The sequence below is a fragment of the Mustela nivalis genome (genome assembly GCF_964662115.1).
Source record: "Mustela nivalis genome assembly, chromosome: 1".
In the NCBI taxonomy this organism is placed as follows: domain Eukaryota; kingdom Metazoa; phylum Chordata; class Mammalia; order Carnivora; family Mustelidae; genus Mustela; species Mustela nivalis.
The window spans coordinates 210,490,177-210,511,441 of record NC_139020.1 but is presented as its reverse complement, the minus strand read 5'-3'; the positions used below and the strand labels follow the sequence as shown (position 1 = coordinate 210,511,441).

The following is a 21,265-nucleotide window of genomic DNA, read 5'->3' as shown; positions in this document are numbered from 1 at the left end:
ATACACAATCCGGAGGAGCCTTCTTATGAATACAAAATTGCCAGGGCCTCTGAACCAGGACATCAGAAGATGGCCAAGGCAGAAATAAACACCCTTCATGAATAGATGAGTGCCAAGGGATTAGGTGGGCACATGCAGGTGTGCAAAAGCACTGGGACACCGGAAAACTATGTGGCAGTCCCTTAAAATAGAAAATCATAGAGCTCTCACGTGACCCAGCCATCCCACACCTAGGCATATCCTCCAGGAAATAAAAATGTATGTCTTGGGGTGCCTGGGTGGCTCAGTGGGTTAAGCCTCTGCCTTCGGCTCAGGTCATGATCTCAGGTCCTGGAATCGAGCCCCGCATCGGGCTCTCTGCTCAGCAGGGGACCTGCTTCCCCCCTCTCTCTCTACCTACCTCTTTGCCTACTTGTGGTCTCTCGCTCTGTGTCTAATAAATAAATAAAATCTTTAAAAAAATGTATGTCTTCCCCAAAGCTTATGAGCAGCATTATTTATAATAGTCAGAAGGTCAAGGTGGAAAAAACCCAGATATCCACCAAAGGACGAATAGAGAGAGAGAGACACAAGATGTGGTGGAGACCTACAGTGGAATAGTATTCAGCCACGAAAACAAAGTTCTGACACCTGCTACACGGTGGGGGGTCAACCTTGAAAACATTGTAAGTCAAGACGCCAGCTGACTAGACCACATGCTGTGCGAGTCCCTCTATATAGACTGTCTGGGATAGGTGAATCTATAGACAGAGGAAGCAGATTCGTGGTTGCCTGAGGCTGTGGGGGGAATTTTGGGGGTGGAGGGACAGCTGGAAGATACGGATTTCTACTGGGGTGATGAGGATGTTCTAAAATGCTTTGTGGTGGGCACCTGGGTGGCTCAGTGGGTTAAGCCACTGCCTTCAGCTCAGGTCATGATCTCAGAGTCCTGGGATCGAGTCCCGCGTCGGGCTCTCTGCTCAGCGGGGAGCCTGCTTCCCTCTCTCTCTCTCTGCCTGCCTCTCTGTCTACTTGTGATTTCTCTCTGTCAAATAAATAAATAAAATCTAAAAAAAAATAATAAAATGCTTTGTGGTGATGGTTGCGTAACACTGAATGTACTGGAAGTCATTGACTTGTACCCATTAAACGGATGAATCCTAGGATATGTGAATTTGATCTCAATGGAATTGTTGCCCCCAAATATCGCCGGGGCCCCTTGCTGAATTTTGATTGGGTGGGTGCTTATGGCCTTCAGCTCCGTTTCTTTCAGGGTAGACAATGTCTGGGCCTGCCACCGTGTGTGAGAACGCCATGGCTTCCACCCTCCCCGCTCTCCCAGCTCCCCGCCCAGGCTGACGGAGGGACTCTGCTCTGCACTACCTCATTTAAGACTTGTATCCCCCCCCCCTTCCCCACCCTGAAGCCAAGGCGGCATCTATGACTCAGAGAAATGTCCGGACCAAACAAGCAGGCCGTGCAGGAGAAAAACCAGATGTGGGGGTGGGTCCAGGAGGCTGAGGCGAGCCTGGAGGAGGAGGAGGAGGAACTGGTCTGAGGGTCAGTCCCATCCCTTGGCCAAGCACGCCGGGGGTCTCAGGAAAGACCAAAGGGTCTGCCTTCTTCACTGGGCAGGGGGTCTCATGGAGGCCTGAGGCCTCGACAGCTTGTGGAGACCACAGGCAGAACCTCAGACCTTGAATCTGCAAACCCTGGGGGTTTGGGATCTGCAGGCTGAAAGTGAAAGGCCAAGGATGAATTTACTCTTTCTGTGGAAGTTTCCGACCCAAGAACTGGCCGGACTTGACTTTGATGATGCTTTCAACTCTCATCTCATGCTGACCCAATCTTTGTGTCACAGACTATAAGCTCTGATGCCCAGGGTCATAGACTGAACTTTGATCCAGGTGTCATAGACGGAGCCCCATCCTGGAGTCATGGACTGAGAGCTCCAATCCCATTATCAGAGAGTAAGCTCTGATCCCAATACCAAAGACTGAGTCCCGTCTTGGGGTCATAGACTGAGCTCTGATCCCAATATCAGAGACTGGGCCCCATCTTGATGTCATGGACTGAGCTCCAGTCCCAGACTGAGCCCTATCCTGGTGTGGTGGATGGAGCTCCAATTCCGATATCAGAGACTGAGCCCCGTCTTGATGTCATAGACTGAGCTCCAATCCCAATATCATAGACTGAGCCCCATCCTGGTGTCGTGGACTAAGCCCCAATCCTAACATCAGAGACTGGTCCTGATCCTGGTGTCATAGACCGAGTTCCTATCCTAATGCCACAGGTTGAACCCCGATGCTGCTCACAGATCAAGCTCTGGCTCTGATGTTGCACAGTGAGCTCTGGTTTTGGTTGAAGATTCTCTCCCCCACCCCCAGGCATTATTTCCAGTGGCCTCTGGTCTTGCTGCCTAGTATTTCCACCCATACCCCAACCTCAAGCTGTGAGGATCAAATTTCTTTTCTCTCCTCCTACTGTGTCCCTATAGCTGTTGTGAATGCACTCTCTTCCCAGTGACCTGGCCAGAAACCTGGAGACCAGTCTTACCTACTCACTACCCCTCAGGACACCAAGCCCTGCCCGTGTGACTTCCCGGACATTCCTCCATCCATCCTCTCTTCTTTCCTCTGTCACCGTCTGAAATTCAGCTCTCGCTATTTCTTTCCCTACACAACCACAATTCTTGTTGGGGTCTTCCCCACACAAACGATCATCAACCACAATTTTAACCACCCTGTTGCACTGTGATTGGTTTACTTGTTCCCTTCTAGACCAGGAGCCCCATGGGCCAAATCTGGCTCAACATCTGATTTTATAAATAAGGCCTTATTAGCAGAAGTCATGCCCATTTGTGTATGCATGATCTATGGCGGATTTCATGCTATAACAGCAGAATTCAGTAATTGCATCAGAGTAGGTGACCCACAAAGCTGAAAATATTTATTCTCTGGCTCTTTTCAGAAAAAAGTTTTTTGACCCCTGTTCCAGACCATGCAGTCCATGAGGGAAAATACTGTGTCTGTCCCACTTTAACATCTCCAAGCCCCAAGTAGTAAAATCTTAGGTGTATTGATCATTTCCTTTATGCCTTGCCTTCTGTTTAATCTGCCATATACTTTGCATTGTTCTAACCTTAAAACAACCCCCACGTCCCCACTTGACAAAAGAAGAAACTGAGGCTTAGAGACTTGCCCAAGGTCACACCATATTGGTAAGAGGAAGATTTGGGTTGTGAACCCAGGGGTTTCCAACTCGAAAGCAGGGGTTTATGACCACCAGGCTATCTTGTGGTAAGCTGATGACTGGACAGGTGGGTGAATAAATGATTGGATGGATGCATGGATGAGTGGGTGATTGGATGAGCGAGAGATTAAATTGCTGGACAGATGGATAGATGGATGGATGATTAGGTAGTTGGCTAATTAGCTGGCTGGCTGGATGAATGGATAGTTGTCTGGCTGGATGGTTGGATGAATGAATGGGTGGATGGTTGGCTGGAGAGATAGTTAGATGGGCAGATGCTTATATAAATGGATGGATGGATGCTGGGATGACTGGATGGATGGATGCTTGGCTGGCTGGCTATTTGGATGGATGGATGGATGCATAGACAGTTAGAAGGATGAATGGTTAGATGGGTGGATGGTTGGATGGATGGAGGAATGGGTGGACGGATGGATGGATGGATGCATGTGTTGATGGATGGATGGGTAGTTGGGATAGGTGGTGTGTCTGTGTTTAGAGGCAGTGAGGCATTAACCTCAGGAGATGGCATTCTGAGGGGATGAGGGGAAGACATGTAGATGGAAGGGAGGTAGAAGAGAGTCAGAGAAGATAGGCAAGAAGGAAACCGAGTTAAGACACAAAATGCGTTCCTTACACATTCAGTGGGGGAACCTCCCTGTAGGTCCCACCCACCCTCTCCTTAGCCTTGTTTGCTTCCTTGAATCCAATCCCGTCATTTTCCCAGGAAGGCCCATTAGGTGCCCAGATGGCCAGTTGCAGAGCTTAAGTGGCGTACAAAAAGCCCCCGCCTATCTGTCTCCCCACCCCCGAGGGCTAAAGATTGGAAGGACGTTGTCAGGAAAGACTCTGCTCCTCAGCACCATGCTTCACGCTGAGAAGCCTGGATTTAGGTTCCAGGCAGCCTCTTCCACCATCAGCCCCTGCAGCACCAGCCATAAAAGGGTGTAGGAATTACTGCTGGTTCCCTAGCTCACTCCCCTACTTGTCAGCCTGTGAATCAGTCTCAGTCTGCCTGGGCTGGAAGATGGGCTGGAACTTCGTAAGGATCTGGGTCACAGATAAGCCCTTTGGTGGTCCTTGGTTGATGAGCTCATTCTCTGGTATTGCCATCACTGGTGGATTTATAAACCCTCCCCAGGCCCTCCAGGTGCCTGCACTGGCAGCTTTGTTTGCTGGCCAGAACACACCACAAAGGTGGCCTTGGAATAGAATTGTTCTTCAATCCTGGTTCCTCCAGCATGTGCTTGCTGTGGGACCTCGAGCAAGTCACTCAACCTCTCTGAACATCACGAGGGTTCATCATTCTCACTACTGTTGCATCTCGAGCTCCACACCACCCTCTCTCTTCCCAACCCAGCCTCCAGGGCCTCTGATACTCCCACCTCCTTCCTGACTCAAGCAGGGTGCCTGCTACCCATTTGGCCCTCAAACGGAGTCTGCGGGGAGAATGAGCTAAGGAATCTTCTCGCTGGTCTCCCTCCTTCACGGGCACCCACCGCCACCCTGGACCAGTACTTGACTCATGCAGGTGGCAGTGGCTAGGACCTGTTGAGGCTGAGCAGTGGGCGGGCCTGACTGGGGTGGGGGAGGGTTGTGCAAAGGTGGGAGGCACAGGAGGCTCCACGCCCTGTGGCCCAGGACACTGTCTGGCTATCTTCTTGCCTCGAGATTTAAGGAGAAGCGTCTATTTGCCAAAGCAATTCACCCACACCTTGGGGGGATGTACTATGAGGGCCTCTTACCCCCACAGAGGTAAACTGAGGCCCTAGGACTTGGGAGGGGGTTGCCACCAGACAATGTCTGTGTGTTCAAGGGAGGCATCTACCAGAACCCCTGGGAGTCTCCAAACTCCGTGAGTCTCCGTCCTGCAGCCATTCTGGAGCAAACAGCATCAGGAACCCCCGGGAAGTCACCGGGCTACCCAGACAGGAGTTCTGGGGTGGATTCTCTTTCCACAAATTGTCTTCCTGAGACAAGGTCCTGGCTGAGCCTGGGGAGACTCCTCTGAAGTAAGAGGGACCACAGAAGTCTGTGGTGTTCTGTGGGTGTTGGGGGAGCTAGGGGTCATGGAACTTGGGGCTGGATCAGGCTGAGTGTGTGTCCCGGGCCAAGAAAAGGCTCCAGGCTGTCCAGGGAGCCCTGCCTGCTGGTCACTGCCCGCCCCCTTACCTCTCTTGAAGGCCCACCGCTTCAGCCACAGCTTGGAGAGGGCTGGCCAGGAGTGGTTGAGCCCCGAGTTAGCCATGGGGGCCCCCGCGCGCGAGAGTGTGGGTGAACAGCAAGGGGAGGAAGCCGGAGCTTGCCTGGGAATCCCTGCCAAGATGGGTCTGCCAGCAGGAGGGGCGGAGACTCCGGCCAGGGGCTGCCAGAGGCATCAGCTGATGGGAGCTTGGGGCTAGGGCAGGGGGGCTGGGGTTTTGGGTTGGGGGCCCAGGGACTCCAGACTGGGGGGAGGCCAAGCCCTTAGTACAACCCCCAAACCCTTCCTTGACCCATAAGCCTCTCACCCTGGCTGGACAAGACATTCCCAGAAGGAGCCAAAGACAGCAGTGTGAGTGGTGGTGACACTGGGGTCCTCAGAAAGCAAGTCTAGACTGGGTCCTGAGGTCAACCTGTGTGTACCTGAATGTCCGAGTGTGTGTGTGTGTGTGTGTGTGTGTGTGTGTGTGCCATCGTCTGTGATTTTTTTGGGTTTGTGGGTTTGCACATAGAGTATGTATTTTCATGTCTGCGAGGGTGTGTTTGAGAGCAAATCTTGAGTGCGAACTTGCCTATGTGGAGGTGAATATGAACATCTAGGTGCCCCCCCACCAGTTTTATTGAGATATAATGAACACACAGCAGTATGTAAATTTAAGGCATACAGCACGATCTCACTAAACGGTGCCGTGAAACGATCACCACAAGTTTACTTAATACCCATCACCTCTTACAGATATGGGAAAAAAAGATTCATCCCCCAAAAAGAAAAAAAACATCTTTTTTCCCCCTTGTGATAAGAACTCTTAGGATCTATTCTCCTAGCAACTTCTCCCCTATACCACACAGCCGTGCCAACGCTAGCCACCACGCCGTCGGTTACATCCCCAGGACTTATTTATCTCCCAACTGGACGTTTGTCCCTTTTGATCCTCTTCCTCCAATCTTCTCCTCCCTGACCCCCTGCCCCTGGAAACCACAAATCTGATCTCTTTATCCATGACTCTGGGTGCTGTTTGTAGATTCCACACTACAAGTGGGATCATACATATTTGTCTTTCTCTGTCTGACTCATTGCACTTAGCAGAACGCCCTCCAAGTCCATCCAAGTTGTCCCAAATGGCAGGATTTCCTTCCCGTTTCCAGCTGAGTCTTGTTAAATGGGCATTAAATATGTATGTATATGTATATATATACACCTGAATGCCCGTTGGCATCGCGGGGTTGGATCTACACGGCTCACCCGGGACGTGGGGGGATCTGTGTCCCATATCTGTGAGGGGTTCGGGTTCCTGCCTGGGTTTCTGTGTGTCTGTGGGGTTGTGCGCCTGTGAGTTGGGGGTCTGGGCTGGGTGTGAGGTCGGGTGGGCGGGCGTCCCCGTGCAGGTCCGCGCCTGGCCATGCCAGCGCTGCCCCCTGGTGGCCGATCCTCTCTACTGCAGCCTCACTCCCGGTGCTGAGAAATTCTGCCTTTGTTCCCTGCTGACGCCCTCCTCCGCTCCCCAAATCTTTTCTGTGACCTCCCAGCCGTAAGCTGCTGTCCCTGATGAGAGGACCAAGGCCTTCTCCTTCCTCGCATCCTGGCCCACCACCATCCCCTTGGAGGAGAAGGCTGTCACTCTTCTGTCTTCTGCGACCCTTCCCGAAGGGTTATCTGCAAGCCTTCTAGGGCAGCTGAAGCAAGGGGACAGGCTACCGGGACCGGGCAGGCTGACCGTATTTTCAGAGCTCCTGGGGTGGGCTGGGCTCTGTGTTCAGATTTCACGTGCAAGGCCCGAGACAACCCTTTCACAGAGGCGCAAACAGGACCAGAGTAGTGAAGTCCCTCGCCTGTGGCCACTCGGAGCGAGGGGAGCCAGGATCTGAACCCACTCCTGGCCGACACAGCCATGCCGTCATCCCCAGCACGAGCACCAGCCCGTGTCCAGCCATGCATCAGGTGCTGAGGGCCTGAGGCTACATGGGGAGCACTGCCCAGAGGAGACACACCAATGTGTGTGCAACTGACATTCCCATGAAAAGTCTGCTTCTTCCAGGAAGCCCTCCCAGAGAGACTCCTAGCTGAGGCTAGAAAACCCACAGATGGCGGAGAGTGGGGGCAGCTCTCCCTGGGCTGCACTTGATCAGCAGGGCCCTTCTGCAGACCTGCAGGTGATTGGGCCAGCTGAACACTCTGGAGAATCAGCCCCCTGAGTGTGGCATTCAAGGCTTTCCCCATATGCCCCCAGTATGCCCCCAGCCTGACTCACCAGCTCCACTCTCCCAGTTCTCTCCCTCCGGGCTGCTCCTGGGGCCTGCCAGACCCTCAGATGCACAAAGCCTCCCACTAGGTGCGCCTGGGTGGCTCAGTGGGTTAAGCCTCTGCCTTCGGCTCAGGTCATGGTCCCAGGATCCTGGGATCAAGCCCCGCATCCGGCTCTCTGCTCAGCAGGGAGCCTGCCTCCCTTCCTCTCTTTCTGCCTGCCTCTCTGCCTACTTGTGATCTCTGTCTGTCAAATAAATAAATAAAATCTTAAAACCAAAACCAAAACAAAACAAAAACCCAAAGAAAAAACAAAGCCTCCCACTAGTTGTGCGGCCCTGGGGCGGGGCCGGAAGCAAGTCTGGGTGTGCCCTGCTCAGACCGCAGCCTTCCGGCTGCTCCCCAGGGGGGCGGGTGTGAGGCTCCCCAAGGTGGGCCTCAGTGGGAGCCGGGGGCGCCTTCTCGCAGCCAGAGCTTGACTTGGAGGGCTGCCTGGAGGAGGGTCCCCCTCATCCTCAACTGACCTTGGAGGATTGGGGGGGCCGCCCTCCTCAGGACTGGCTCTCAGACAGCAACCTTAGCAGACAGTGTTTGTTGTGAAAGTCAGACACCTAAGCCCCAATCTACAGATTCTGCTTCAGGGGGCCCGGGGCTGGGGGGAGCCCCAGGGATCCAGGTTAGGAAGTGTGCCTGGGGACTCTGCACAGCGAACACCCCCATTTGCCCCCTGGCAGGATCCCCCATGGAGGCTTTGGCTACAAGGAGCCCCCTCTTCCTGTCTTGTGGGCTGCACGTGTCACGGACCCCAGCCCCCTGGGGTGACCTCTGGGGGCGCGCAGACCCCTGTAAACCAATCCCCCGGTCAAACAGCCTTGCCCGCCCACTCAGGGAGCAGGCTGAGCACCAGCTGGGGAGAAACCATGGGTGGTCTGTCTGCTGCCCTGGGGACTCCCCCACTGCCCAGCCCCACCACCACTCTCTGTGTTGATCCCTCTGTCCCGCACACCCCTGTGACGGTGACTCACCAGAGGGAGGCTTGTCCTCGCTGCTGTGGGCCCCCGGCCCGGCTACCAGCTCCTGCGGCCCCCAAGACCCTTGGCTAAGGTTTCCAGGAGGCCCAGGGGGAGCACGGGTGGGTCAGGGCCCCCAGTGGGAACCGCAGGATGACCTAACTCTGCCCCAACTTCCTCTTCCTCAACTGCCAGCCCGCCTGCTTGGCGTCTCTGCCGACCCCAGCCATGCGCCCGGGCAGGGGGCTTGAGCACACAGCGCCGCAGGCTGGGCTCCAGAAGCAGGGAGCCTCCCCCAAGCACTCAGCCCCAGACGCGCAGGTGTCTTGAGAGCTGGGGCCGGGATGGGGAGGGGGGAGGGGGCGGGGAGCCTGGGCGCTCTCACCCCCACCCCAGCGGCTTCCTGTGGAGCTGCCTGCCGGAGAGGAACAGGGTGCCAGGGCCTCACCAGGGTCCGCCGGGGCGCAGAAATGCGTGGGACATGCCAGCCGTGTGTATCCGCAGAGTCGCAGCTCTCAGACCCCTAGGAACCTGCACCAGCGTGTGTGTGGGTACACACAGGAGTCCCCAAGGTGTTGCGGTAAATGTTTAATAATCACCTCTCTCCCTGCTCCCCTTCCCCGCCGCCTCAAAGAAGCCCTCATAGGCAGCACTTGCCGACTCCTAGTCGTGCTTCCTGTGCACAGACATGGGTCCCCCGGTGGGTGGGTGCGTGGATACCTGTGGGTCCAGGTAGACGTGGGGGTATGCAGAGTGGTGTACCTGCAGAGACCCCAGGGGGCACGTGGGGCCCACCCAGGCTCCTTTATGCTCAGAGAAGGGTGAGCACACTCGCGCTCAGGGGTGTGATGGCGTCGTTCTGAATGGGGACAGGAGGAATCCCACACGGGCACTTGGGCGTGCACACCGGGAGGCCAGAGGGGAGACACAGAAAGGGAGAGCCAGCTGCTGCCCCCCCCTCCTGCTCGAGAAGCCTTTTGTAAGAGGGTGGGGAGTTTCTCCGGCTGGGGGTTAGATGCTGCCGTCCTAAACGTTCAATTATATAAACTTACAGTTGAATAAATCATGTCAAGAATGAAAGTAATAACCCCTTAAACCCAACACCGTGTACTTAATGCCACTGAACTGTATGCTTAGAAATGGTTCAAATGGTAGATTTTATGTCGTGTATGGTGGACTGTAATAAAATGAAGAAACTCAGCCCTCCCTAATTATTTTGCTTTGTTTTCTTCTCTTATCCATGTTCTTCTTCTTTTTTTTTTTTTAATTTAAAGATTTTTATTTATTTATTTGACAGAGAGAGATCACAAGTAGGCAGAGAGGCAGGCAGAGAGAGAGAGAGAGAGGGAAGCAGGCTCCCCGCTGAGCAGAGAGCCCGATGCGGGACTCGATCCCAGGACCCTGAGATCATGACCTGAGCCGAAGGCAGAGGCTTAACCCACGGAGCCACCCAGGCGCCTCTTATCCATGTTCTTGACGTTGTTTACGACTATTGCAGCTGCCTGGGGGGAGGCGGTGATACTGGACAGTGGATCCTTCCGAGCCCCGAGGTTGGTAACATCACGCTGGTACCTGGAAACGGGGCCGCCCTGAGAGGTAGCGACGCGGTGGCAAACGCCACAGAAACTTACAAACACAAGACACATGCAGGACACAAGGAGACAGGGAAGCACACAGATTCACGGGCACAAGCCATTCTGTAACCGCTGGTTCCTTGTTGAATGCAACACGCATTTACTGAGCCCCTACTGTATACTGGGCCTTTTTGTAGAGGGGGTGGGATGGTGGTGAGCAGGACAGACACAACACCACCACCACCACCACCACCCACCCCCCCACCCCCCACCCCCCACCCCCACTCCGGAGGGCTGGAGGCCTGCTGTGAGGCAGGAAACAGACCCACCCCGTAATTAATTGCCGTGAAAGGAAGCAAACCTGGTGATGGGAGGCAGAGCGGGTGGGGTGGAGGCTCCGTTTCCCCGGGGGTGGCGGTGGGTGGGGGAGGCCCACAGGGATCCAGGCGTGTAAATGAAGATCTGGGACATTCCATGGGCCAGGAGCTGCAGGGACAAAGGCCAGGGGGTAGGACTGAGCTTGGTGTGTTGGGGGGAATGCCTGTGTGGTGGGGGTGAGGCCGGAAGGTGAGTCTGGGGGCTCAGACCTACAGGACCTTGGGGTCCAGATTGGAAGCGTGATTGATGGGCGTCATCGGGGTGGGGGGTGCTTATGCAGGGAACGAAGGGGCAGAGGTGGGGACAAGATGGCTCAGAGGGGGAAGAGCCCCAGAGACCCACCCAGACGCCATCACTTCACGGTGCAGGTGCCGGGAGGGAGGGTGGGTTTAAAAGGCTTTAGCCCTGGGCGGGGCTGCTCCCTGCCCCGGTCTCTCCCCTACCTCCCTTTATCTCTGCCTCTTTGTCTGGGCTCCCCTGCCGGAATTTAAATTCTCTCTCGGCCTCTTCCCTTCCCTGGCTTCCAGCTCAGCTCTCCCTCTGGTGGTCCCATCACTAGGGAATTCTCTCTCTCAAAACGGGCTTCCCCGGCCCTCTGCGCCGGACCCCCTCCTCACTGCTCTCCTCCTGCTGCTGAGGTCCCCGTGGCCTCCTGGAGGCTGACGGTGCGACTGTGTAGCCCTGGCTCTCCCCCAGGGAGATCCATGCGCCGAAGGCAGAAGCAGGGAGCCTCACCCACCTGAACTACACTTTTTCTGCTTTCCTTGGTGGTAAAATATCCATAACGTAAGATTTACTATTCTAACCATTTCTTTCTTTCTTTCTTTCTTTTTTTTTCTTTAAGATTTTATTTATTTATTTGACAGAGAGAGAGATCGGAAATAGGCAGAGAGGCAGGCAGAGAGAGAGAGGGAAGCAGGCTCCCCGCTGAGCAGAGAGCCCGATGCGGCTGGATCCCAGGACCCTGGGATCATGACCTGAGATGAAGGCAGAGGCTTAACCCACTGAGCCACCCAGGCGCCCCTCTAACCGTTTCTAAGTGCACAGCTCAGTGACACTGTTTTGTGCAATCGTCCCCACCATCCGTCCCCAGAACTTTGTTATCTCCCCAAGGTGCGACTCTGACTCCCCCCCCCCCCCCACCCTGGTGTCTACAATGGGACTTGCTGGGTCCCTGAATTTGCCGTCTGGGTACCTCCTATGAGTGGAGTCAAACAATTTGTCTTTTTGTGTCTGGTTTATTTCCCTGAGCCAATGCCCTCAAGGCTCATCCACATCGCAGCAGGGATGAGAATGCCTTTCCTTCTCCAGGCTGGATTACATCGCACGGTGCGGATGGACACATTTTGGTTACCCACCCACCCCTGTTGATGGACACTGAGGCTGTTTTCCACCTCTGGCCATCGTGAATAATGATGCCATGAACATGTGTGTGCAAACACCTGTTGGAATCCCTCATTCGAACCCTTTGGGTATATGCTGCTGGAGAGTTTTGACCCCAGAGGGAATGAACCCATCCTGCTTTTGGTATCACTGAAGTGGCCACTAGGGGGAAGTGCTTCTCCGCTGGCCAGCCCAAGACCACAGAGAGAAAAAAGCCCGGAAAAACAGGCTGGGATTGCAACACCGGCGGCCTAAGGGCGGGGCCATGGCGCCAGTTAGCAAGGGACACCTGCTTGGGTTAAGTCTACTTTTCCTTCTCTCACTTTTGATGGAGATGTGGTTGAGTGAGCTATTTGCTGTGCTGCAGGAAAAAGAATTTCCAGATGGACAATTGTTAAAAACAAACAAACAAACAAACAAACAAACACCTCAGAGTAATACAAATTGTAGAAGGAATTTACAAGGTAATTTTTACACTTCGGGTTGAAAGCTTTTTACTTTTCTTTTTTTTTTTTATTTTTTTTCCTTTTTTTAAAAGATTTTATTTATTTATTTATTTGTCAGACAGAGATCACAAGTAGGCAGAGAGGCAGGCAGAGAGAGAGGGAGAAGCAGGCTCCCTGCTGAGCAGAGAGCCCAATGCGGTGCTCGATTCCAGGACCCTGGGATCGTGGCCTGAGCTGAAGGCAGAGGCTGCAACCCACTGAGCCACCCAGGCGCCCCAACATCTTTTTTTTTTTTTTAAACTAAGAGAGGAAACTCAGAATGCATGACTGACAAGACAGAAATATCTGAATATATATAAACTAACACAAATGTAGGGGGGAGATGTTATAAACAAAGCAATGAGTAAGGATCATTTAGTTGCCTGTGTTAGTACCTTCATATAGAAAGGATTTCTGTACATTGATAAGAAAAAGACAAATAATGTAAATAGAAAACTGAGAAATCACATGAAGGCGTATTTCTCGAAATCAAGAGCCAAAGAACATATGAAAATATAGTTCTCAGGAGCCCAGAGAGTGTGAATTTCAGTAACAATGGCTGACACTTGACACCCAAGAGAGTGTCAACAACAACAGAAAAGACTGAGAATGTGTGTCTGCTAATCATCTTATTGTAGAAGAAATTATAGGGGACATCAGAAAATTTGTGAAATGCTATGTATTTAATTTATCTACGATTTCCAATATTTTCTAAGATTGAACTAAAATTTCCAAGCTGTCATAAAACATGTAGAAAATATGATAAAAAACATGAAAAAATGATAACACTTATTGCTGACAGAGATGCAGAGAAAAGAGTAGTGACATGTATTGTTATACATCAATATTCGTTTACTTGCAACAGGGTTACATCCAGATAAACCCATCTTAAGTTGAAAATGTCATAAGTCAAGATGCATTTAATATATCTAGACCATCAGGCACCTGGGTGGCTCAGTTGTTGGGCATCTCCCTTCAACTTGGGTCATGATCCCAGGGTCCTGGGATCAATCCCCATGTCAGGCTCCTGGGATCAATCCCCATGTCAGGCTCCTTGTTCGGCAGGAAGCCTGCTTCTCCCTCTCCCACTCTCCCTGCTTGTGTTCCCTCTCTCATTCTCTCTCTCTCTGTCAAATAAATGAATAAAATCTTAAAAAATATATATCTAAACTATCAAATAGAATGACTTGGCTTGGCCTCCCTGAGACATACACAGAACATTTACATTAGCCTACACTGGGCAAAATCATCGAACGCAAACTTATCTTATAATAAGATGTTGAATATCTCATGTAATTTATTGAGTACTGTACTGAATGTGAGAACCGGAATGGTTATCAGTGTATCCATTAACACTGTTGTGCAGCCAATAATATATCGATGGCCTAAGTTCCTGATCCCGTGGCTGACAGGGAGCCTCAGCTCACGGCCACTGCCCAACATCATGGCAGAATCATACCCTATATGGCCAGTATGGGAAAAGACTAAAATTCAAAAATCAAAGTACAATCTTTACTGAAGGAATATCACTTTCACACCATTGCAGAGTTGAAAATCTTTAAGTCGAACCACGTAAATCAGGGACTGTCTGTATTTAGAAAGTCTTCCTTGGGCTCCTGGGTGGCTCAGTGGGTTAAGCCTCTGACTTCGGCTCAGGTCATGATCTCAGGGTCCTGGGATGGATCGAGCCCCGCATCAGGCTCTCTGCTCAGCGGGGAGCCTGCTTCCCTTCCTCTCTCTCTCTGCCTGCCTCTTTGCCTACTTGTGATCTCTCTCTCTCTGTCAAACAAATAAATAAAACTTTAAAAAAAATAAGGAAGCTCTTCCTCTAGTGCGTGCACCGGTAAATGATCACAGCCTTAGCAGCCTTGCTCTCTGGTCTCCCGTTTCAGAAGTGGAGCTTACACTCTAGGATCTGCTTACCTTTTCTCACTGCATTTCAGGAAAGACACAAGCAGGAAAAATTTCCAGTAGGGTCTCATTTTCTGAGTACGGCCCTCCCTCTTCTTTCAGTGTTTAAAAGTGAGATATGATTAGTGAGAGTGAAACGCAATCCCTGGAGTGCACAAGTCTGTGAGTTTTGGCTAATCCATACACTCACGCACCCCACTCCACAATCAAGATATAGAACAATTCCATCGCCTCCCCAAATTTCCTCCTGCCCTTCTGTAGGCATCCTCTTTCTTTCCCTTTGGAACTTGCTGAATTCTTCTGTGTCCCTAGAGTTTTGTCCTTTCCAGAATGGCCCATCGGTGGGATCATCAGGTGTTTAGCTTTTGAATCTGATGTCGTCCAAACAGCATAACGCATTTGAGATGTGTGTTTCTTTCTTTCTTTCTTTTTAGATTTTGTTTATTTATTTGACAGAGAGAGAGAAACAGCGAGAGAGGGAACACAAGCAGGGGGAGTGAGAGACGGAGAAGCAGGCTTCCCGCTGAGCAGGGAGCCTGATGTGGGGATTGATCCCAGGAACCCAGGATCACGACTTGAGCTGAAGGCAGATGCTCTCCCCAGATGTCCCTGTGAGTTTCTTTTCTTTCTTTTTTTTTTTTTTAAAGATTTTATTTATTTATTTGACAGACAGAGATCACAAGTAGGCAGAGAGGCAGGCAGAGAGAGAGAGAGAAGCAGGCTCCCTGCTGAGCAGAGAGCCTGATGTGGTGCTCCATCCCAGGACCCTGGGATCATGACCTGAGCTGAAGGCAGAGGCTTTAACCCACTGAGCCACCCAGGCGCCCCTGTGTCTTTCTTTCTTTCTTTTCTTTTTTTTTTTTTTTTATCACTGTTATAAGGTATACCACTATTTGTCTAGTGACCCACTGCCGGTCCTTTAGACCGTATGAAGTTGGGGACAATTATGAATATCATCACCATAAACAGTTGTGCTGAGGTTTCTGTGAGAACACGAGTTTTTATTTCTCTCGGGAGACTATCGGGGAGGGGCGCTGCTGGGTCCTATGGGGAAGGTACGTTCCACTTGATGAGGGCCATTTCAACTGTCTTCCAAAATGCTGTTAAAAATGCACTGATTTGTGAAAGAGAAGAAAGCTGAGGCAGAGGTTCCAGTGAACCTCTAGGTTGTGCTTCCCTCTGAGCCCAGAGGAGCAGAAATAGAGAGATCCAGGGGCTGGGGATGTGGGTACAGACCGCCGGACGGCACACCTGCATTCTAGAATGTGACTCAAGGACCCAGCACACCCATCACCCTGCGATCGCCACGCCCACCTTTGAGAGATCCACCTTGCTCCTACCAGAACAGTCCCTTTGGGTCCTTTGCCCTGGACCTGTGACATTCGGGATGAATTCAGTTTTCATTTGTGGCCAAATGTAACATGCGGACCATAAATCCTTTCTGCTGTGTTAGCGGAAGAAAAAATATAGTATTCGCACCAGCAATGATGGAGAACCCCCTGGGGGGGGGGTGCTACACTTACGTTGGCCATTCCAGCTGGTGTAGAGTGGCATCTCATGGCAGGAGGGCCCCTATAACATCAGAGGACTGGGGTGGTTGCCACCGGGGCTCATGATATCCCGGATATGGTGATGGAGAGGGGAGGCAGGAGTCGGGCAGGGCTAGGAGAGCAGGGCTCTGGGTTCAGCTCCTGATTCTGCCATTTTCTAAGTGTGCGAGCCGTCTGCTCTCACAGCTCAGCCCTCTGCAATGTTGTAGAGGGTTGTGCCCGGGTTCCCGTGACAGAGGCTTTGATGAGACGATGCGGGTGACGGGCTTGGAACACGGTCTGGCCCGGGGCAGGCAGCAGCCAGACCTTCCAATGCTCCTTCTGCCATCCCTTTGCAGCCTCAGGCTTTTGCTCCTGTATCACGCTTTGCTGGAACATTCTTCTGGTCTCCTTTCAACTGCACAACTCTGTGTGTGCGTGTGCGTGCGTGCGTGTGTGTGTTTAAGCAACGAGGTAAGAGGAGTTTATTGATGCCTTGAATCAGTTTGTATTTTTGGAGCCAAACAACACCTACCCACGTTACCAAAATATAGACCTACACACACGCAGGGAATCATATGACTTCTTTTTTTTTTTTTTTTTAAAGATTTTATTTATTTATTTGAAAGACGGAGATCACAAGTAGGCAGAGAGGCAGGCAGAGAGAGAGAGAGAGGGAAGCAGGCTTCCTGCGGAGCAGAGAGCCCGATGCGGGGCTCGATCCCAGGACCCTGAGATCATGACCCGAGCCAAAGGCAGCAGCCCAAACCACTGAGCCACCCAGGCGCCCCAATCATATGACTTCTGTCCCCGGCACACGGCGAGGGTCAGGGCTGTTGTCAGATAATATACGGGCATCTGGAGCTCTTATGTTGTTCAGTTTTCTCCTTTTCGTTTTAAAAAAAAATTAAATTTTTTATTATTTGTGTTTTTTTTTAAAGATTTTATTTATTTATTTGACAGACAGAGATCACAAGTAGGCACAGGAGCAGTAGAGGGAGAGGGGGAAGCAGGCTCCCTGCTGAGCAGAGAGCCCGATGCGGGGCTCGATCCCACAACCCTGAGATCATGACTTGAGGCCAAGGCAGACGCTTAACCCAGGGGCCCCATGCTTTCTTTTCTTTTCTTTTTTTTTTTAAGATTTATTTATTTATTTGAGAGAGAGAGAGGGAGAGGGAGAGAGCATGAGCATGTGAGCGGACAGAAGAACAGAGGGAGAGGGAGAGAGAGAACCTCAAGCAGACTGCCAGCTGAGTGTAGAACCCAACTGCAGGCTCCATCCCAGGACCCTGAGATCATGACCTGAGCGGAAATCACAAGTCAGACGCTCGGCGTACCGAGCCAGCCAGGCACCCCCGGACCTCTTCTGCTTTTATTTGCTGATGGTGGTAACCCTGCCCGGGGAAGGACCCTTCGTGGGAAGGTCCCCGAGTCCCAAGTTCAGGCAGCAACAGAAAGGGCAGGGAGGCTGAGCCTCCCTCACCTGCCCACTCCTTGTTGAGAGCCTCCCTCTTCCCCTGCTGCTGAAACCCCAGAGAACCCACAGGGGATTTCAGAGGCTTGAACAGGAAAACCACATCTTAATATAACCCAGGAAACCAGCGTTCTCATAACGAGATGCCCACAGAAGCACAGGCTCGTGTCCTTCCGTACCGCCAGTTGTCAGATGGGTCCGGGACTGGCTCTCAGGGCTGGTGGTGACTCACAAAGAGGGGTCACGACCCCCTGAGAACTTTCTAGATGGCTGATTTCTCTCGTTTAATCATCATGGGCATCCAGGGAAATGGGTTCCCTCGGCCCTGTTCTGCTGCTGGGGAAACTGAGCCGCGGTGAGGTGCGGCTCTGTGCCACACGCCCGCCACCCCCCACCCCCGGCATTGTGGTGTGCAGAAACCTTTAGAACATCTGCCCGGTTAAGGACGTGTTGAGAGGGACGGCGTCGGGGCCATGGCGTCAGCCACTGTGCCCTGGGGCCATCCATGCACCTGTCTTGCTAGCCCTGCCTGTCTCTGCTAGTTTTCCGGGACTCATGTGGCCAGTGACAGGGACAGCCTCTGTCCACCCTACACCCCTGGAAGACACGTCAGGGTACGCAGCGCCATTCCCCAGCCGTTCCCTTCCCATCTCTGCATTCTTTTTTCTTTTAATTCTTTATTTAAATTCCATTTAGTTAACATGTACTACATTACTAGTTACCAGTTACTAGGGTAGAATGTAGTGATTCATCAGTTGCATGAAAACCCAGCGCTCATCACATCACGGGTCCTCCTTCATGCCCCTCCCCCAGTCACCCCATCCCCCCCCCCCTCCAGCCACCCTCAGTGTTTCCTGGAGTTCTGCATCTCTATGGCTGGTCTCCTCTATTTTCATCTTATCTTCTTTTTCCTTCCCTTCCCCTATGTTCCTCTGTTCTGTTTCTTAAATTCCACATATGAGTGAGATCATGTGGTATCTGTCTTCCCCCCCGACTGACTTATTTCGCTTAGCATAATGCCTTCTAGTTCCATCCAGGTCATTGCCGATGGCACGGTTTCATTCTTTCTGGTGGCTGCGTTCGATTCCCTTGTGTAAATACACCGCCTCTTCTTCATCCATCCGTCTGTCCATGGACATCTGGGCTCTTTCCATAGTTTGGCTCTTGCCGCCATTTCATTCATCTTGTGGTTCCTCCAGCCTGAGACTCTGGCCTTCCTGGAAAAGGCTGAGGCACCGTTGTCCTTCACCAGTGCCTTGTCACCCTTGACCCCCAGTCTGGTGGCTTCTTCTTCCAGCCAAAGCTCCCTCTGGGAGCTTCTCTGGGGTGGGGTAGGGGTCATGCTCAGCTGCTGGGTGGGCTTCACAGAGGCTGGAGAGAGACGTTGCCAAAGGCTGCCTTCCAGTGATCTGGGTCATCACCAGGGAGAGGGAGCGACCCAACACCAAGGTCATCCGAGGCTCCTGCTGGGAAGAGCCAGGCTTATAACTCTTAGACTCTAATTCTTCCCTGGGCACTGCTGAGAAGGTTTCTTTTCTAGCCCATGGGTCTTGTCTTGGCTAAGAGAGCAGAAGAGGGGATCTCCTTTGTCTACCTGAAGGGCTGCTAGTAAGTGCCTGGTAATCAGCCCCCCTCGCCCCCCATGGAACTGGCTAGAACAGCAGCAGGCTGCCCGTGCCTGTCACAGTCAGATGAAACCCGCCTCCTTGCACAAGAGGTCACATGCTTATCTGTTTGGGACCAGACACTGTGCCAGGAGTGGGAGGCCCTTGCAAAGCTCAGGTCCACCGGGAGACCGACCACCTGTGGGAGTATAAAGCGATATGGCTTGTGCTCTAGGGGAGCCCAGGTGAACTTGGACTTGGAGTCCAGGAAGGCCTTCAGGAAGTGGTGTGCAGCACACACCTGAAGGATGGGTGAGGCTGGGGGCCCCTGTGACAAGCACAGGGCTCTAGCAGGGACCAACAGGGATCCCGCTTGTCTGTAGCAAGGAGAGCCACGGGCAGGGGGCAGGGGTGGGGGTGGTTAGCCTGAACAAGGAAGCTAGAGACAGAGGCTGGTGTGTAGTGGGTCCCAAGACCTGGGTTGAGAAAGAGCTTTAGCTTTTGCTCCAAGGGCAATGAGGAGCCATGAGAGGCTGTAGGCAGGGGGAGGTGGCAAGGGCTGCTCTTTGTTTAGGGAAGATCCCTCTGCCTGGGTAGGGGCAGGGTGAAGGCGAGAATGGACCCAGGGTACACTCTTGGAGGCTGGAAGTCTGGTTAGGGGCTGTGTTATCTGGGGAGACGGTGCTGGCTGAGCCCAGGCACTGGAGGGAAGGCGTTGGGTGGCTTTGAAGAGGATTCAGAAGGCAGAATGAGCTTGACTTTGTGGAGACAGGAGAGGTAGAGAGTGAGCAAGCCTCCTGACTCTCAGCCCGGTTCCCTAGACGGCAGGCCGTGGGGGGAGGCTCTAGGGTCAGCCCTTGCGACGGAGGGCCTCCGTGTCCGGGTGTAACCTCCCTGGGTTACTGGGAGGTTATGGGTGTAACCTCCCTGCCTGCTTCCCGCCATTTGCCCAGTTTCGTTTCCTGTGGCTGAGATTTTCCAGTAGCGCCTCTGGTCCCCTGGAAGGAAGAGGGCTGGGAAGACGTTCTCCCACCACAGCAGCTGGCTCACAAGCCAGAGGCTGCCCCGGGCTGACGCTCTTCCTTTTCCTCCAGGGGAGCCTGTGTCAAGGCGGCTGGGAACCCCGGAGGAAGGGCAGGGTGTCTCAGCCGTGGGGGCCCTCTCTTCCCATGCCCTCATGCACTCAGGGGTCAAGGAATCCCAGGTCCAAGTAGGGGGCTGGGGCATGCATGTTTGAGTTCTCTGGACACCTATGCACATGGCCCCGGTGCACGTCTTGCCTGTTGGAGCGCGTGCACTCGTGTCTGCGTGTGCCCGTTACAGCTGGAAATGCCAAGACAGCACGAGCTGGGCTTGAAGACCCCCGCCCCGCCCCCACCTCCAGGCAGCTGGCTGCTTCTTAATACAGCCTTTGCTCAAACAGCACCTGCCTGGGGCAACCTGTCCCTTGTTATTTTCTCTAGTGTCTCTATTTCCTGGCTGTTCTCTGAAATCATTCAGGGGGGTTATATGCATTGATCTGCCTCCTGCATTCCAATGCAGATTTGGGGGAAAATGGGGATTTTTGTCTATTTCCTTTGTCACTAGGCACAGAGTAGGCGCTCAATAAACATCTGTTGAAAGAAGGGGAAAGCCCCTGCCCCCAGGGAGATGATAGGTTGGTGAGAGACAAGTAATAGGCTGACAATAGCAACAATAATGTCTAACATTTACTGAACAGTTAAGGAATATTTATGGAGCATGTATTGTGGACCTGTGCTGTTTGGAACTGGGACTCCAGCAGAGAATGAAGCCTATGGACAAGCCCGTTTGGGGTGGCCTTTTCAAGGGGCAGGGGACAGAGAATAAAAATAAAGACCTGAAGGTGGTAAGAGAGTGAGGTGTGGGGATATCAGGGAGAAGAGCAGTTTGGACAGCGGGAATAGCCAGTGCAAATGTCCTGCGGTAGTACCCGGCCTGGTGTGATGGAGGAAAGAAGGGAGCAGCATGAATGAGGAGAACAATAGGAGAAGATGAGGGGAGGGAGGGGACAAGAGTAGAGACGGCAGGACCTCGTGTGCCTTGGGATGGCTTGGGCTTTTACTCTAAAGTAGGTGGGAGCCCTTGAGGGCTGTGGGCAGAGGAGGGCAGGACCAGACTCTCCTCTGGAGGCCACCGCAGGGAGGACAGTTGATGGGGACGAGGGTGGGAGCAGGGGGACTAGGGGCAGGGGACTGCATGGGTCCTGGGAAGTGGGGAGATG

General features: G+C 52.8%; 1 protein-coding gene across 5 annotated transcripts in view; it reads right to left on the bottom strand.

Moving 5' to 3' along the window:
• Positions 1-9,349, bottom strand: part of ARHGEF18 (Rho/Rac guanine nucleotide exchange factor 18) — an 81,070-nt gene extending 71,721 nt beyond the window's left edge. Inside the window, exon 1 of one of the 5 annotated variants that reach the window (XM_082732695.1) lies at positions 9,134-9,349. Coding sequence is in view for 1 of the 5 variants with exons in the window: in XM_082732692.1 (XP_082588818.1) it covers positions 7,683-7,845 (163 nt within the window). In the remaining 4 variants the exon portion in view is untranslated. Of the gene's footprint in view, positions 1-7,682; positions 8,027-8,700 lie in introns of those variants that run through there. The other 4 variants (XM_082732697.1, XM_082732694.1, XM_082732696.1 and 1 more) reach the window with 4 other exon arrangements.
• Positions 9,350-21,265: the final 11,916 nt, after the last annotated feature.